Source organism: Hyaena hyaena, unplaced genomic scaffold (genome assembly GCF_003009895.1).
Source record: "Hyaena hyaena isolate Hyena2069 unplaced genomic scaffold, ASM300989v1 scaffold_232, whole genome shotgun sequence".
Lineage (NCBI taxonomy): Eukaryota > Metazoa > Chordata > Mammalia > Carnivora > Hyaenidae > Hyaena > Hyaena hyaena.
In genome coordinates this window covers 338,430-356,634 of record NW_024080864.1, presented here as the reverse complement: position 1 = coordinate 356,634, position 18,205 = coordinate 338,430, and the positions used below count along the sequence as shown (strand labels likewise).

Below are 18,205 nucleotides of genomic sequence, written 5' to 3'. Positions count from 1 at the left end.
CCGACTAAGCCACCCAGGTGCCCCAGGGTTTTTAATGTTTATTTATTTTTGAGAGAGAGAGAGTGAGAGATCAGGAGACGGTCAGAGAGAGACAGAGACAATCCAGAGCAGGCTCCAGGCTCTAAGCTGCCAGCAGAGAGACTGACATGGGGCTCAAACTCACGAGCCATGAGATCATGAGCTGAGCTGAAGTTAGGACATTTATCCGACTGAGCCACCCAGGGGCCCTAGGAGTTTCTTTCTTAATCATACTTATTTCCATATGCTCTTGTCAGTTTTTCCAACATTTCGAGGTGATGTGCTGAATATACAAAAATTACACAAAAGGCATAAAATTAAGAAGAACATATATCAAAGGCTCTATCATATTCAAAAACGAGAAAGTTGAAATTCTCATAAGCCCTTTCTTTTTGGTGGTCTGTCACTGCCAACACTGTCAACTCAAATTCATTGCAACAATGTTCCTGTGGGAATTGAAAAGGAGACAATTCCAAGGATATGATTCACTATTTTGTAAGTGATTCATTTGTCATCCTGGCCTGGCACTTTTTTTTTCCTTTGTGTGATGTGGGAGCCCGACAGTGACCACAAGAAAGCGTGGTTAGGGACGCGGGGATGTGCCTGCACACGGGGCTCCCTGCCTGGGCAAAGCATGCCTACAAACAGGATGCTCTGCCAGGAGGCCTGCACACAATATCCAAGTTTAATGGTCCGCTCGCAAACGAGGGAACATGCCCTCCTTAGAAGTAAGGAGAAGGCTGGAATTGTGAGCAGGCCTCTTAGTAAACATGTTGTGGTCGCTTCCTCCCTTTGCTCCCCCCTGTCCTTGAAATGTGTTTGGCTACTTGGCCTTAATTGGTAAAGGAATGCATCTTGTAGATTTCAGTTTGTATCCAGTTACCGGGGTATAAAATAAACCGCAAGAGGGGCTTGCGTAGAATTGTTCCTCTGGCCGGAGTTGTGTCTGTGTCTGTCTTTTGTGTGTGTCTTGTCCTTTGTGTCATTTCATCTGCAACAGTGTAATCTTTCTTCTGTAAAGAAGGCTGACACAATGATCTTAACAAAATTGAAAATATAAGTGGGGGACACAGTTGCTGAATTTGGGGTCCAAAAAATGGATTGGAACATGGGGAGTCAAATCAGAAAACTCAAGAGCATGCGTGCAGACAGATCAATAAGGTGAGGCAAAATAAATAAAAAGGAACAAGAGTGCAAAAGAAAGTGATGGCTCATCAAGAGGCATGCACACAAGGACATGTGTCCAAAGATAGGACTCAAAACTCTGTGTATAATGGACACTTAACCAGAATCTAAACTATATACAGATGTTAGGTATGCAGTTTCTAAAGGGAATGAGATGCTAAGGAAGGAAATCTATACAGGAACCCACCTACTAGAGAAATGGGATGGTGGATAAGAAACCCAGAAATTTCCAGTTTCTACTAAATTAGGATCCCAGGAAGACCAGGTAGAAGATCCATTTGAGACTGAACAAATGAACAAGTATGTTTACATTTTATATATTCCCTTCATCTAGGAAAGACTGGTCTCAAAGAAGGGGTGGAGTTAAAATAAGTATTTCAGCTGTTCCAAATTTGCAGGTTTGGGAGCTATAGGAGCATGAGGCAGGTAATTAACATGTGCTGCTTTCTCTGTGGACCTCTCCCTAACTTTCCTAATTTGACATTTTCTTTTTCACATACTCAGAGATTTCCAATGTCTTCTTCTAACCAACTCCCAAAATGCAACTGTAAATTAGACAAGCAGAATTAAATAACAAGTTAATACAGGTGTTAAAATGTGTCTCTTGCGATTATCTCCTGCTGTTCCCATTGCCAAATGCTATGTGGTATCCACTGTCTAGTAAACTATACTCTCCTAAATTCCCTGTTAGCTATGCTGTGATCATGGACTGCCTTCTTGAACTATATCAGAAGGCTCATTTCCTTTTCAGGAAGCAGAGGCTAGGCGATAACAATTTAAGAGGTAAAGTATGTTCTAGAGTGCAGCCTCAGAGGTTAGAAAAGTCAGGGAAAATTTGGGGATGTACAAACCCTGGTCCTAACAGATATGCTTATACCCACCAAGACACAAGTGGTTTCGAGGTCCAGATGCAATTAGTCTGATTTTGATTCTTAAGATGACAATCATATGTCTAGCTAAAAAATATTCAGTTCTGTAGAAATTGTTCCTGTAAATGTCAAGATCTATTCCACGTGCAGATGACACAACTTTACAAAAAAACCACAAACAAACAAAAGAAAAACAAAACAACAACATCAAAAAAGACCACCTTTTCAGGGAGACAGGGGCAGCCTTTATACGTCATCAATTCACTACTATGCATTCTTTAAACTACTGAACGTGGATTAAGATGCATTCATTTACAAACCTTCGGTTAAAGATGGAATCCAAACGCCCCAAACAGCAGATGTCATCTTTGACAAAACAAAACCTCTTTCCTTACACATGGGACCATAGCTTTTCATTTGAGCAGTTTAGTACCACTCTTCCTACTTTGTCCTCAGAGAAAAGAGAGAAGAGCTGAGAAGCTTTACATACACATCAGTAACTTAGTGGTGTATCTCCAGGACAGAAGGCTCAGAGGTCTCATCCATTCAGCTCATACTCATAGTATGAGTATTCATACCTCTTGGAGTATTCTTACATCAAGCATCCCCCTTTCTAGGAGCACCAAAATTGAATTAAATCCAATAATTCACTTTTACCAAAAATTTATTGCTCTTTTGCAAAGGTCCCATGCTCCCTATCTCTGTCAATGATATTGCAGTCCAACTAAAAGCCTTGATCTCAAATGACTATGCTTTCCGCAATGAAAATCAGCAACCCTCAATATATTTTCAGTACACTGCCTCAGGCTTCTTTCCACTTCCATGGAAAGCAAGTCTACACACAGGTGGGCACGTCACCCCTGCGTTAGCCTCTATAGGTGCTGAGACCCCTGAGTTGAATAATGAACAGTCCATGACCCATCGGAGTTCATAATTTGGTGGAAGAAAGTCAAAAACTACATGACAGATTGTTCATGTAAATATCAACTAATAATGTGATTTTCAATAGTTCATTTTCACCACACTATTGAGTCTTCATCACACAAATACACGTGTGATAAGATTAGAGTCTGGCATATTCCCCTGTGGGTGAGATATCCTTAAACCTATGCCTCCCCCTTCACTTTCCTTCCAATCACTTAGTTTTAAGAGGCCATGGGTTCTTTCTGTAAGAGTTGCCATCCTAGGGCAGGGGAGAGGAAGTGGAACACACCTCATGGACAGGCAGCTGGAGACATATCCATGTGTTCCCCACCCCTTGTTCTAAAAGATACTATGGAGCAGTGGTTTTCCAAACTGTGTTCTCCTGCCTTCATCCCAGTAAGGGCTTGGGATGCTGAAGGAATGGGACTCTGGGCTCCCAGCCCTGCTTAAAACAGAGGAGTTTCCTCTACTCATTGAAATTTTGTATCACCTTCCTTTGAAGAAATTACCCCATAACTTTAAAAAACATTTGAAAATCATTGTGGCAAATGCTGAAGAGTCTGAGGAAATGAAGTTCTCTTTGTTTGGGACAGAGTATTGGAAGCTTCCACCATTTTAGTCCATGACATATTCAGAGACATAGAATAGCAAACTGAGTTGAAAGGGAATAGAAAGGGAATACCTCTAAAAGACCTCAGTATCTAAGAATGTATGAACAGAAGAGAAAAGAAGGAATCAAGAGCAAAGTTAGCAACCAGGGGGAAGTCAGGTCTTGAAGTAAGGGAAAGATGATCAGCAGAGAAGGAAAGAGGAGAAGGGAATGAAGCAACAGGTAGATTCACTGCCAGCCAGACTAAGTTCAAGGCCCTGCAGCTTCGACGCCATTCTTCCAAGCACAGATACACTCTGTCTCCAGCTACTCCAACGGAAGCCACATGTGAGTGAACCTAAGGCTGTTTTCTGACTTCAGACATGAGGAAGTGTGAGGAGAGTATCCTGCCATCCCCAGATCCATCCTCAATCTTAACAGACTAAAGCAGACTTACTTTCAGCTCTGCATGAGCAGATACAATGTGCCAGGAAGTACTTTAGGGGCAATTGAGACGTGTTCCTTAGAATAGCAGTTATCAAACTATATTGCATCAGGCTCACCTGGGAAGGTTTTGAGAAATCCAGATTCCCCAGTTATGTTCACAGTAAGATTCTGATTCAGTGGGCATGGGATGAGGTTCAAAATCTATGTTTTTAATAAATTCTCCAAATGATTCTGACAAGGGTCTGCCTCTGGGATCGCACACTTTGGGGACTCTCTCTCTGGAGAGGCCGGGGTTTCTGTGCTAAAATAATTAACTAGACACTCCTCTGGGAAACAGTGGGGCTGATAAACCCCAGTGGATCAAAACTGTTCACCCAGGCCCCTGCTACATACAGCCTTCTGTGGTTATTTTCATACCTGAATTTCTCTCACGTTCTGAGATTAGCCCATCTGCAAACTCAAGGGCCTCCCAGCTGGAGAATTGCCTTCATGCTGTTCAAACAGGTATCAACAAAGCCAGGTTAAAGGTCTCCACACGTCTTGCTTTTTGCCAGCCCCCGAGTAAGGAGCCTGCCCCTTCATCTTTGCTTTTAGCCCTAGGTAGCTATGTTGTTACAAAACTCAATTTAGAATTTCACTCTCAAAACCAGACCCACAGACCTTGTTAGAGCATTCGTGGAAGCCAGCCATAGAGGAGAGTGAGCAAAAACACTTTCAATTTTCCAATAGGTTATAAATTTGTGAAGAATTAAATGGCAGAGATGAAATCTTGTGAGCTTTGTCTTGACCCAGGGGTTAACTGCTTTGCAAAATATGAAGGAAAACAAAAACACTACTGTACTATTTTCTTAAAAGAGGAGGGCAGATCTCTTGGCAAAAATGAAACAAAGTGATTTCTATAAGCCTATTTTCCCCTTCAATTATCAAAGAGGGTTAACAGTGTGGCTTAAAAGTCTAGGTCAGGGGCTCCAGGGTTGCTCAGCCAGTTAAGCATCTGACTTCGGTTCAGGTCATGATCTCAGGGTTTGTGGGTTCGAGTCCTGTGTCAGGATCTGTTCTGACAGCTCAGAGTCTGGAGCCTGCTTTGGATTCTGTGTCTCATGGACACTGGAGCATGCTCTGTCTCTCTCTGTCTCATAAATAAATATAACAAACAAACGAACAAAAAGGAGTCTGGGTCAGCCTTTCACACAGCTGGTCTAAGTTGAAGAGTCCAGGAAAAGTGGCCCCACTGACATTTGCTGCTGAAAGCCCTTCAATTCCTTTAGTTAACAAGCTACTGTTTTAAAATTCAAATACCCTTAAAATATTTGTGAGTATAGACTATCAGTCATGTGTAATGTAGTAAAATTAATGTTTAGCTTCTGATAAAATTTGAAAGATTTCAGAATCAAGGATTTTTATTTCACTAGCAAGGCTCTCTCTGAGAATATGGCCAAGAAATCAAATGGTTTCTCCAGTTTCTCAGTTTGTAAACTAAGTATGGGTTGGAGGAGGGTCCACCATACATGTCACCTACCTACCTTCCCAGAATTAGGGGAGATCTTGCTCCACTGAGCCAGATTTGAGCAGGACCTACTTTCCAGTCCATTGCACTTAGTGTTGTTACACTGTAGATAACAGCTGGGTACAAAATGCATAGGTATGAGCTTTCATTTACTCATAAATTCATCTGAATTTATCTCATTCAGATACTGCTGAAAAATAAAAACTTGCTTCTGGTTTGCCCTCCATTTGCAAAGACTGGCACCCTTTGCTCTGTGCCTCAAATCTGGCTTCTAGGAAAGATTATCAGAGGATCTCCTTTCTTTCATCTGCCCGCAAGTGGAAGTATAAAGCAGTACCTCTCTATAAAGATGTACCTTTAGAAATATGGGTCAACAGTGCTGTGATCTCCTCCTAATAGTGTTCACAATTTTCTGGGGCCTAGAGAAATGGTACTCCAAATGTGGTCTGGGAACCCCCAAACCCTTTCAGAAGGTTGTGAGGTTGAAATTCATCTAAAAATAACACTAAGTTGTCATTCCCATTCTTCCACAGGTGTACAGTGGAGTTTTCCAGAAGTGACATGAAATGTGCTATAGTAAGAGACTGCATGAGCAAGCAGATATGAAAATCCAGCTGTCCTCAATAAGCCACATATTTAAAGAAATCTGCAAAAATATGAAATGATAACACTCTTCTCACTACTTCTTTTGTTTCTCAAAATGTACCTATTTTTCGGGGCACCTGGGTGGCTCAGTCAGTTAAGCGTCCGACTTCGGCTCAGGTCATGATCTCACAGTTTGTGGGTTCGAGCCCCACATCAGGCTCTGTGCTGACAGCTAGCTCAGAGCCTGGAGCCTGTTTCGGATTCTGTATCTCCCTCTCTCTCTGACCCTCCCCTGCTCATGCTGTCTCTCTCTCTCAGAAATAAATAAAACATTAAAAAAATAAAAACTATTAAAAAATGTACCTATTTTTCATTAAAAGTATGTAATTTATGTTTACACATAATACGCTTACTGCTATTTTAAAGTAAATTAATATTTAATTTTTTTAGTTTTAATTTCTAATATAGTAAATATCAATAGATATAGCCTATATACATACAAGTCCTTAGGGTCCTCAATAATTTTTAAGGGTGTAAATGGGCCCCAAAACTATGAGAACCATATGAGGCACATTACACATACTCTGTTATTCTGCAGAATAGTCCTACAAGGCAAAGATTCATATCTTTATTTTAGAGGAGATGAAACTAAGACATAACAGACTTAAACAATTTGCCCAGAATGAAACTATCAGATACGAACACCCATTATTTCTCCTTATGCTCTCTTGTTGCTCTTATTAAAGCTGTACTTGTGTTTGGCTTACTTATGGGACTGAATATACAAACAGACAATGGGGAGACCATACATCAAAAAAGAACTTAGACCCACAACCTGCACCAGCCCGTCCAGGAAGCCAACCTCTTTATCTCTAGTAAACAACCGACGAAGCCAGTCTGCTATAAGTCAGACTTATAGGGAGCTAGATCGCTACCTCTAGTGACAATCCAGGAAACTAAATGAAAATTCTGTCACAATTGGCCCCAAAGGGTCAGGACTTGATCAATAACTGGTAGCTTGTCCCTACGTCCAAATTAGGAGGAACATGTGTCCCTACTCAATGATAAAGGATGGCCCGCTTCTAGTTAGCCCATCTACAATGTCCCTGCCAACAGCTTCCAATAAGGCCGTACCTGAAGACCTCCCTTTCCTCCACTAGAAAGCCTTCCTACTCCTCTGCTTGCCTTTCAGTTTCTTCCAAAATCCAAGGGATTACTTGGATACTTCCTTGCTGTATCAAACTCAATATAAACATCCTTTGCTTTTCTCATTTGGTTGCTCTTCATTTATCTCCATACTTGCTTTGATACCATTATCTTGTAAGTCGCCAGAAGACAGAAAGCTTAAAAACCCTCTCCTTCATGGGTTAGCACTTTGCACAACACATAGCAACCACTATGTCTGGTCATTTAGGACAAACACACGCAGAGGGTTGTGTCACTAAAATACAGTGACTGCCTGGTGACTTGGATGTTCTCTCCACACTGCCCAGCTCAGTAGGGTTGTACCTACACAAGCTCCCACATCACTGATTCCCAGACACTTGGGCATCAGAGACCAACACAATAGAAACAATAAATAAATTCAAATAGCTACTGTATCTATGAGAACTGCCATATTTTTCCTAAGAAAGGTTTGAAAAGAAACCTACCAACTATCAGATTACCAAAAAGGGGGGAAGGAATTAATTAAAATAAATAATACTACTTTAATTTTATAGGCATCTTAAATTGGAAGAATTTAGCTTTCTGAAGAAAAACATTGCCTTGTTCTTCCTTTGGAATCACACGTTTTAGAGCCCAGCGTGGTCACAGTTAGCATCTGGGACTATGCTTATGCAGCCTCACACAGGAGAAGGGCCAGCTCTGAACTACAGCTCTGTTCTGCAACCTGAACAGCACACAGACTTGCCCCACCTCTCTGTGATGGAGCTATACACCTCGATGGCTTTTGCTGCTGAAGTTCTCAGACCATATGCATTCCCTTTTCAGAGGATAAGGAAGCACCTCTGAGAAGATTCGATAAAAGCCCAGGGTTCACTGGTATTTTTTTCCAGGCAGACGCTCACTCAGTTTTGAGTGAACATTACTGTATTTCCTTCTGAAGCTGGCACTGAATGGCCATATAGTGTTCCAAGTGTCAACTCACTAGTGTCTTGAGCTTTCAATAGGAAAAACTCAACAAATGCTGGTTGAGTGAACAAATGAGAGAATCAATGAGCAAATAATTCTGTTTCATTTGCCAGTTCACAGCTCAGATGTAGATGCCCTCGAGACGCGTTCCCAAAGTCACCAAGACCGGGTTAGGCTTCTTTCCTGTGTAACGTGTGTTCAGGTCTCCAGTGCATTTGTCACAGAAGATGGAACTGTCTCTTCATTCTCTCCCTCCTCATCAGATGGCTGCCTCCTGCAGCAGACATCTTGTATCCTTTACCATATGTCCACCCACACCTACCGTAGTACCTGCCATTGAGTAGCACTCAACAGTTATTTGATTCAATTAAATTACTTGCCTAAGGGTTGTACGCTACCGTTTATTGTTAGTGTAGAAGAAGAAAAGTACCATGCATTGTTAGCTTTGTGTCTAGTATTAAACAATTATAAAAAAGGTACTATGACAAATACCTAGCAGATAAGGGCTAGGTGTTTTCTCTCATTCACAAATGAGTAAAATCAGGCTCAGAGAAGTTAGGGATTGAGGTCACAGCTAGTGAGATCAGAATCAGCATGTGAACCCCAGAAAGTCAGAGTCAAAAGTCTCTGGTCACGCTGTTGGGCCACTCTGCCCTTTGGGGACACTCACTTATCGATCCACAGGATGCTCCTTTCTTCTCTTTATTGTCCCATCTCCCCACATAACTGGTCATCTCCACTGGGTCAGGAACAAGGTCTTTACTATTCTTCCTATTTTGTCAATGTTGAGAAAGTGACTTAAACACGGTGGGATTGCAGGAGTTGCTGATTTCAGCTGCCTGACAGAGTAAATGTTTTTATGCATCCTGACACTTAGCACACAAGCATCAGCTTTCTCTCAGGAGTGAAACCCAATATTGCCTTTCTCAATCTCTCAGGGAAAGCAGATGCTAAGTTAGAACACATGCGAAGGGATAAAAGAGCATACAAGTGACAGTACCAGGAACGGTCTTGCCAGCTGCCACCAGCTTTGGTGGTTCTCGGAGGGAACTTACCTGAAAATGGTGGTAGTCCCTCATAAATAGATGAAAAAATATGAGGACCACCCTGAAACACATGCGCAGAGTGACTAGGTTAAATGAGCACCAAATGCAAAGATTACAGGCAGAAATATTTTCCCATTCCATTTTACTTAGACTCTTCTTTCTACACCTTCTTTTTTTTTTTTTAAACGTTTTATTTATTTCTAGGGGAGAGAGAGAGAGAGAGACAGCGTGAGCAGGGGAGGGTGAGAGAGAGAGGGAGTCACAGACTGAAACAGGCTCCAGGCTCTGAGCTGGCAGTCAGCACAGAGCCCGACGCGGGGCCCGAACCCACGAACCGCGAGATCATGACCTAAGCTAAAGTCGGACGCTTAACCGACTAAGCCACCCAGGCGCTCCTCTACACCTTCTTTATATGCACATTCCCATCAGTGAAAACAGGCATTCCAGAAATGTACAGGGAGAATCTAGTTGAATGTGTTCCAATCCCTCCTGCTGTGTATATCTATGTGTTTTAAACACAGATCATGCAAAACTCACCCATGCTGGTGGATAGTAAGTTAAAAGCGATACAACTGATTTCTTTCTGTAACTATAAATAATTTCTTGGAATAAGTAATCAAGAAATAGGGGGAAATATAGAGTAATTATATAGTGTGGAAAAAGTACTTGCTAAGAATTAACATATGTAGGATTTCAGATTGAATAACCTAAAAATCTCAAAGAAATCACTTGGACCTCCTGGACCTCATTTACATCACGTGGTCAAGGAGCTATGGGCTTTGGATTCACAGCCCTGCTTGGAATCCTGCCTCTGATATATCCTAGCTATGACCTTGGGAAAATTTATCTTTCTGATTCTCTGCTTCTTCATCTATAAAATAAAGCTAATAATATCACCTTCCCTTATGGGGAAAAATAAATTCTAAGATGCATATAAACATAAAATGTTTCCTTTGTGGGTAAAACTGGGTTCAGTAAATGATGCTGCTATCAGTCATACCATCAACTGAGAAGTTAAGCCAGAAAATGTGTAAGGTCATTTCCTGATCCAATTTTCTAGGTCTCCAAATACACAGACCAGGAAATGCACTGAGCCTATGGTAAAATTATTTGAAATCACAAGCATTTGACTCAGTAGAATCAATGACAGAAGTCACCCTGGGGCCCCAAGACCTGCCTTCTTTATTAAACATGTCTTTCATTTTCTATATTTTGATACCCAGGGCCTTGTGGACCCTGGAGGGAATATCCCTCTCAGAGTTAGCCAATTCCTAGAGATATTAAACAACTCACCAGATCACTTTTCAAATGCAAATGAATGAATCCAGAGTTCATACCCCCAACCACCTCTCTTACTGGGCTCTCACACTTTGAGCTACAATCTACCTACTCTAATCACCCCAGGTCCAGATACCCAATGTCTCTATGCCCCCAGAGTCTACTGAAATTACTCAAACTAGCAATCCTAAACCTGCTTACCCTGCTGTGCCCAGTCATTCCACAGAAACCACAACAGAGGCTCTTGTCACACATCCCTAACAATCTGCTAATAGACCCTGGTGTGTCACCTCATTCCCCTTGTACCCCCCTCCTCCAGCCGACGCATCCTTCTCCTGGGAACCATGAGTATAACAAGCTATCTTTTCAATGGCAGTTGTCTCCTGATCTTTGGGCCTTGCCATACTTCAATAATAATAAAACCTGTATTTTAAAACACTGTCTTCCTCCATGCCTCCCCTAGGGAAGCAGGACTTGTATCCTTCTCTGGGTTTACTAGTCCATCTCTTGCATTAGATTCTGAGCAATTACTATCTGCAGACATGGTTATTATATGGAGATCAGAATCCCCTTTAGTTGCATGTAGGGTTGACGAACAGATGGCATCTTTGAGAAAAGGAAAAGGTACCCCTCAGAGAAAGCATAAGGCTAATTAAGTGGAGAAAGTCCCACTTGACCCTCTGGTGGGTGCTCTTGTTCAGTGTACAACATGCATCTGTGTGTGGCAGCTGTGGATTCTGAGTGTGCTGAGAATCAGTTTCCAATTAACTCAGCCTGGCCAGCATTTCAGAAATGAAGCAAGAAGGGGAAAGGGAGAAAAAGGAAGGAGAAATACACAAGAAGTGATAAAGGGCAATGAAAACAGTAATGCCCTCTGCCTTCTGCCTACCTGGCTCCTGTCCATGTAAAACCTATATTACTCAATTAAGCTATGGGTTTTTCAAGTTAAGTCTTCCATTAGTTGGAGTCAACACTGATTTTAGGACTTAAAAAATACAGACCCAACTGAAAAAGGACATCCATGTGCTTTCTTCAAGCGAAGGAAGTTGCCATTTATTCAGGGGAACCACACTGTCAAGTCTGACTATCTACACAGTCTAATTTCAGTAATTGCCAGCACGTTTTGCTTTGCAAATTGCTGTAAGTCTCATTTCTCTCATACTAGTAATCTAGATACTAAAAATACATATAGGTGATATTCTTCTTCGTAACCGATGCTATTTTTTTTTCACTCTTCTCATTGGGAAGGCATCCACTCTACACAGCTTTTCCCAAAGCTAAACTATTTTTAAAATTAGAAGCAAAATAATATAGATCCCAGCTGTGAAATATTTTTCTTTAAAGTGAAAAACCACACTAAATGTTTCTCCAGTATACTCATAATAGCATTAAATCCAATATATTCATAATAGCATAAATAGACACACAAAAATAAAAGAAATTTATTCCAGTCCAAATACTTGGAATCTCTAAACTTTAAAAAAAAAAATTTGATTTGAGGGGCGCCTTGGTGGCTTAGTCGGTTAAGCGTCCGACTTTCGCTTAGGTCATGATCTCGCAGTTCACGGGTTCGAGCCCCGCGTCGGGCTCTGTGCTGACTGCCAGCTCAGAGCCTGGAGCCTGTTTCAGTCTGTGACTCCCTCTCTCTCTGACCCTCCCCTGCTCACGCTGTCTCTCTCTCTCTCTCTCCTAGAAATAAATAAAACATTTAAAAAAAATTTGATTTGAGAATCATAAAAATGATAATAAAATGAAAATGCAGTAAGAAACGTTAATTCAGTGAAGGATAAAGGGAGTCATAAATATACAAATGGAATACAAAGTTGGTAACTAAGTACAAATGAACAGTGATACTTCTCTAAACAGGTGTATTCCAAGGCAGTAATGAACTTCCATAGGGAGGAGGTGTAACATGTCCAAGAAGAAATGTCAGTGGTTTTTAGTAGCTGTTAAAATGCTTTATTTGCATGTGATATGTTAAAAATCCAGTAAGGAATCCGGTTTGTGGACTCAGAAACCCCTGATGCAACACATGCAGAAAGCAAGCCATTGAGAGGAAAACAGGGGAGTCTTCCCACCCAGGCACTTCCTCCTGACATGTAAGAAATACTTGAAATCTGGCCTCAGTTTGGATATCCCTGTGCCTGGTGGATTCCACTGGCAACCAAGTAAACTTATCACAGTAGTCATAACAGCTGGAGATTGAACTTGGTATAGGAGCAATCAGACTGGCTAAACTAGCAGGAGACCTGCTCTGGCACTAACTGTAAGATAAGGCCAAATACTTACCTTCTCTCTATCTTGGTTTCCTAACCTGGAAACAGTCCCTCTTAATGAACACCTTAAAACTAATACAGTAATCAGAATCATATCAACATCTGCAGCCTGGTCAGGTAAAGATAGGGAACCTGCAGCCCTAACCCTCGACCTCTGGGAGGGAGGAGGGCTGAGTTAATCACCAACTGCCAATGATTTAATCAATCATGTCCCCTATGCCTATGTAATGGAGGCTCCATAAATATCCTAAAGGATGAGGTTCAGAGAATTTCCGCGTTGGTGAACACATCAGCGGTCTAGGAGTATGACATGCCCAGAAGGCAAGGAAACAGCACCTATCCTTCTGCCCTGACACGGCCCAATGCTTCTCTTCTGCTTGGCTGTTACTGAATTCTATCTTTATAATTAACACGTAATAGTAAGTAAACTGTCTTCCTGAGCTCTGTAAGCTATTCTAACAAATTATCAACTCTGAGAGGGGACGTAATGGGAGCCCGTATGTCAGAAAAACACCAGACTTCTGACTGGTGTCTGAAGCAAGGGACGGCAGTCTTGCAGAAATGAGCCCTTTTTGTCTGGGGTCTGCGCTAACTCCAGGTAGTAAACATCACAAATGAATTAAATTGTAGGACAGCCAGTTGGTGTCCACAAAAAGCTGAAGAATTAATTGGTCTAGAAAACCCACACATTTGGGGTCAGAAGTGCTGTGAGTAGAGACTGTAGTATAGGTTAAGATGATTATGGACATCCTAATGAATTAGTTACAAATTAACAAAAGTACATAAAAATATTATAAGCTGAGAAGAATAGTTAATTGGTTATTAAAATACTATGAGATGAAAAACTATCAATGCCAAATATATTCCCTAAGAAGTGATCTGTTAAAATTGTTACTGTACACAACGAAATATTTCCCAATATACATACATGACAGCATAAAGCAAGGATCCCTAAAATTACTGTTTGTACCTATTCTTTTTTTTTTTAATGTTTTATTTATTTCTAGGAGAGAGAGAGAGAGACAGTGCGAGCAGGGGAGGGTGAGAGAGAGAGGGAGTCACAGACTGAAACAGGCTCCAGGCTCTGAGCTGACAGTCAGCACAGAGCCCGACGCGGGGCGTGAACCCACGAACCTCGAGATCATGACCTAAATGAAAGTCGGACGCTTAACCGACTAAGCCACCCAGGCACCCCTGTTTGTACCTATTCTTAAGCATACCACCCTATTACTCTTCATCGTATCCTCCTCTGCATGCCTCAATTCATTGAAATGGCCAAACTTTTTCAAAATTTTCTTCAACATCCCAGGATACATCATTTAAGATTACCATCTCCAGAAAAACACCACTTTATTCAAGAAAACGTCATTATTTTGTCAGCTTGGTAAAGGAAGAATAAGCCCAAGCATTAGGCTCTGATAGACCCATCCTGGAATCTGCCATTCATCACTACTAAACTTGCCCCACCTTCAGATTTCTCAAGTAAAATAATAATAATAATAATAAATGCAAAGTTGAATTGTTGTGGGAATTAGAGGTAAAGCATAGATAATGCCTGGCATACGGTGTATGTTCAATAAATACTAGCTGTATGTAATACTTATGCAGTTGGTATTTGCTTATAGGAGTATATAATTACTCCATATTAATTTTTTTTTCCAATTATACTATAAGTTCAATGAGCACAAAATCTTTTTATAGTACTTCTTTGGAATGTTTCACAGTCTAGTAGATCAGTTGGCATACAGTAGTGTAAAACCCATTTTCACACCCGTGGAGCATTAAGAGCTCCTAATAGCCCTAAAGACGAAGAGATGAGACTGCTTTAGTTGCAAAGATAGCAGTGGCCATCAAACTACAATTGTAACTGAGGAGAGGGCAAGGGGAAGGGTTCCTGAGCTGCTAACTCCTGAAGGACTGTGTATCTGTACCCACAGAATAGGAGAATGGAAGCCTTGGAATGAAGTCCTGGGTTGGACTGGGCTGAGAACAGAGTTGGAGGTTTTGGAAAAATGGTGTATTATGGAAGATTAGAGACAAATTTAAACAGTTATATGTGAGAGCTTGTGTGTGTTTTAATGTTTATTTATTTTTGAGAGAGAGCAAGCATGAGTTGGGGAGGGGCAGAAAAAGAGGGGGACAGAAGATCTGAAGCAGGCTCTGCAATGACAGCAGGAAGCCTGATGTGGGATTCAAACTCACAAACTATGAGATCATTACCTGCGCTGAAGTCCGACGCTCAACCAACTGAGCCACCCAGGCTCCCCTAGGTGAGAGCTTTTTGAGGGAAGTTATGGGAAATGAGAAGCATGAGGAGGTATTAGTGCAGAGGTAGCTCAAAGATGTGAGGCTTAGGTTAGCTCAAAGAACAACTTTCATCCAAATATAAGACCTATACACAAGTGACTTAATTTCAAACCCCAAGAAAAGTCAATGAATCAGCTCTAACCCCATACTAGCATTGAGTGCTTTGAAGAAAATACTTTAACTATCGAATACTTTAGAATTCTCAAAATAACTTATATTATTTGAAATATATCTTGTTTACATTAAAAACAGATAATTATTTACGTCTACAAAGCATTTCTGTCAAAAACCTAGATTGAGAAATTCCTAGAGATTATTAGATTGACTTAACACACCAAAGGTGGTGTTTTACCTAAATGATCACAATAGCCATCTTTAAGCACCTGTAAGGTATAAAGCAGTGAGGAGAAACTAGGAAGCTGTCAGCCAAAGGAATGACTATTCTTCTAGTCGCAGAAAAAACATGGTCAGAGAATTCAGAGATGTGTGGTTACAAAATTAATTTAATTTTCAATTCACAAAATCTCTTCAGAGTTAAGGGACCTTTCTTAAGCCTGAATATGAAAGGCATATCGATATGACAGTTGATTGCTTAAAGCTCAAAAGGAAGAGAATGAACCAGGACCTACATGTGAAGCAGTATCCTTCTCTCTATATTGACAGGGCTATGTGTTTAAGTTCCAAAGACGTACCATCCCAGCAAAAATGGCTTTGAGAACTGGAAGAATAGTGAAGGGACCTCGGACAACTTTTCCAAGCTCTTACACCAGTTCGATTTAGACCTGGAAGACTCCAGGGTCCGAATAAGTAAAATAGTAAGCTGCCTAAAAGGACACCTGTCTGTGTACATACCTATATATTTAAAGTTGCTCCTAAGAGCTTTAAGATACTTAAAGGTCACTCAGTTCATGCAGATATTTAAATAAAGTGTTACTTATTTTTTTTTTTAAGTTTAAATTCTGCATTCTGGTATTTATCTTTCTTTCAATTCTCCATATTTGAGGGGGGAGATTTATCATCGGTCCTACAAATGTCCCCTGAGGCTGGCACATAATGGTAGTAGATACCAGAATTGTCTCAGAAGATGGTAGGAAATATCTCTTGGGAGAAAATACCTGTTTACAGCCCAAGTTAATTTGAGTGACAAAGGCACAAATAAACAAGGAAAAGGGGCCAAAACTTACTGCGGAAATAAGATATACATAAAATGCTTACTACATAAATCTCTTTTGGTGTCAATAACATATTTCATTCTTATATTACCTTAAACCTGTTACCCACATACATTTTTCTTCTGCTGCTCACTTGCTATTGTCCTAAGTTTATCCCGACAATCTAGTTAAAGAAATTTTGATCTTCTGCAAGGGTGGGAAGGGGCAGAAAGTTGGCCAAATGATCTCAAAAGTTACTGGGAAACCTGCTTAGAGGAAAACCCTGTTGAGAACAAATATTTTATTTCATTTGTTTTGTTTTGCTTGTGTGCATAAACCTAACTCTTAGAGCTGAGAAAACAAAGTCTGTGAAAGATAAACAGACCATGTTCAAAGTTTTGTGGGGGGCTTTATAAAGGGACCAAACCTAGGTTTTCTCTATATTTGGTCATTTACCTTTTCTTTACAATGCCCACCCAGGACAAGATGCTCCCTATGATCTAAAAGGCTAGACTGACTTTGCCTATTTTGTGGATTACAAAAGTGGCATAGAGAGATCCACAGGCTCGTTCAAGGTCACACAGATCATAAAAGACAGAGCCTGGATTCTCGTTGAGTGTTCCTTCTACCACCAACACAACACATATTTGGATTTGATTTTCTTTCTTCTGAAGACTCTAAGAAGCATCACTTGACAATAAGGCACAGTTCTGTCTTCATGCCTTAAAGAGGCATCACTCTACTGTCTTTGAAACAGAATTTTCTAAGCTAAGAACCTGGAAATGGAGCCTGTGGACCCACGGAGACAGAACACGGTAGAAAGCGTTTTCTTTGCATACATATGTGTTCAATGCCACAGACTGAAGAACACTGTCATTTGACAGTCACTTACCCAAATCTGAAGCTTGATTCTCTTTTCATTTTTGAATACAGTTTTTACTTTGAAATCGATCCCAACCGTGCTGACGAATGCAGATGTAAAGGAGTCATCCGCATAACGGAACAGGAAAGATGTTTTTCCCACACTGCTATTGCCAATGATGAGCAATTTGAACATGTAGTCAAAGTTCTGATCAGAAGAGTCTTTCTGGCCATACCTGGCATCTTGGGAAGAGGCCATCTGTGATTAAAAAAAAAAAAAAAAAAAAAGATGAGGATCAGTCTTCCATTTAATATGAAACTAGCAGCACACTCATTATTGGCCTTGCCAGAAACAGATGCCAGACCACTCAAGAGACCAGTTGAGAATGCTCCCCAGTTTTCCTCTGATGCTGGTATCCATGGCAATAATTCCCTGCTGGAAGACAGAACAGCAAATCTTACAGCTCTTTCCAGCTGTGTTGGTGTTTGTCACTGCTCAGCATTCAGAACCAATCAAAGACACCAAAGGCGACATCTATGAGGGTTACATGAAAAGCAGAGATATGAGGAACGGGCCAGAGCATGTGGGCACTGAAACTTTGTAATCCCAGTGATGGACACACCAAAGTGGCTGAACAGCAGGGTGTTTCTTACTGACTTATCTGAATTATTACAGTCTCTCTTATTTCCTAGGAAAGTGCAGCCAAAGCATGTGTCTATTTCATCTATTAACATCATACTAAATCAACATACTAAAATAAATGGTAGTGACATTCAAATTAAAAATGAATACAGCAAGGGGCGTCTGGGCAGTTAAGTGTGCAACTTTGGCTCAGTTCTGTGGGTTCAAGCCTCATGTCGGGTTCTGTGCTGACAGCTCAGAGCCTGGACTGCCTGTTTTGGATTCTGTGTCTCCCTCTCTCTCTCTCTGCCCCTCCCCTGCTCACGCTCAGTTTCTCTCTCTCTCTCTCAAAAATAAATAAACATGAAAAAATGGCAATGGCAAGTATTTATGGTTCAAACGCAGTG

General features: G+C 41.0%; 1 protein-coding gene across 1 annotated transcript in view; it reads right to left on the bottom strand.

The window, feature by feature from the left end:
• RAB3C (RAB3C, member RAS oncogene family) overlaps positions 1-17,435 on the bottom strand; it is a 247,275-nt gene extending 229,840 nt beyond the window's left edge. Inside the window, exon 1 of the mRNA XM_039243831.1 lies at positions 17,208-17,435. Within this exon, the coding sequence (XP_039099762.1) occupies positions 17,208-17,435 (228 nt within the window). The remainder of the gene's footprint in view (positions 1-17,207) is intronic.
• Between the last annotated feature and the right edge of the window lie 770 nt (positions 17,436-18,205).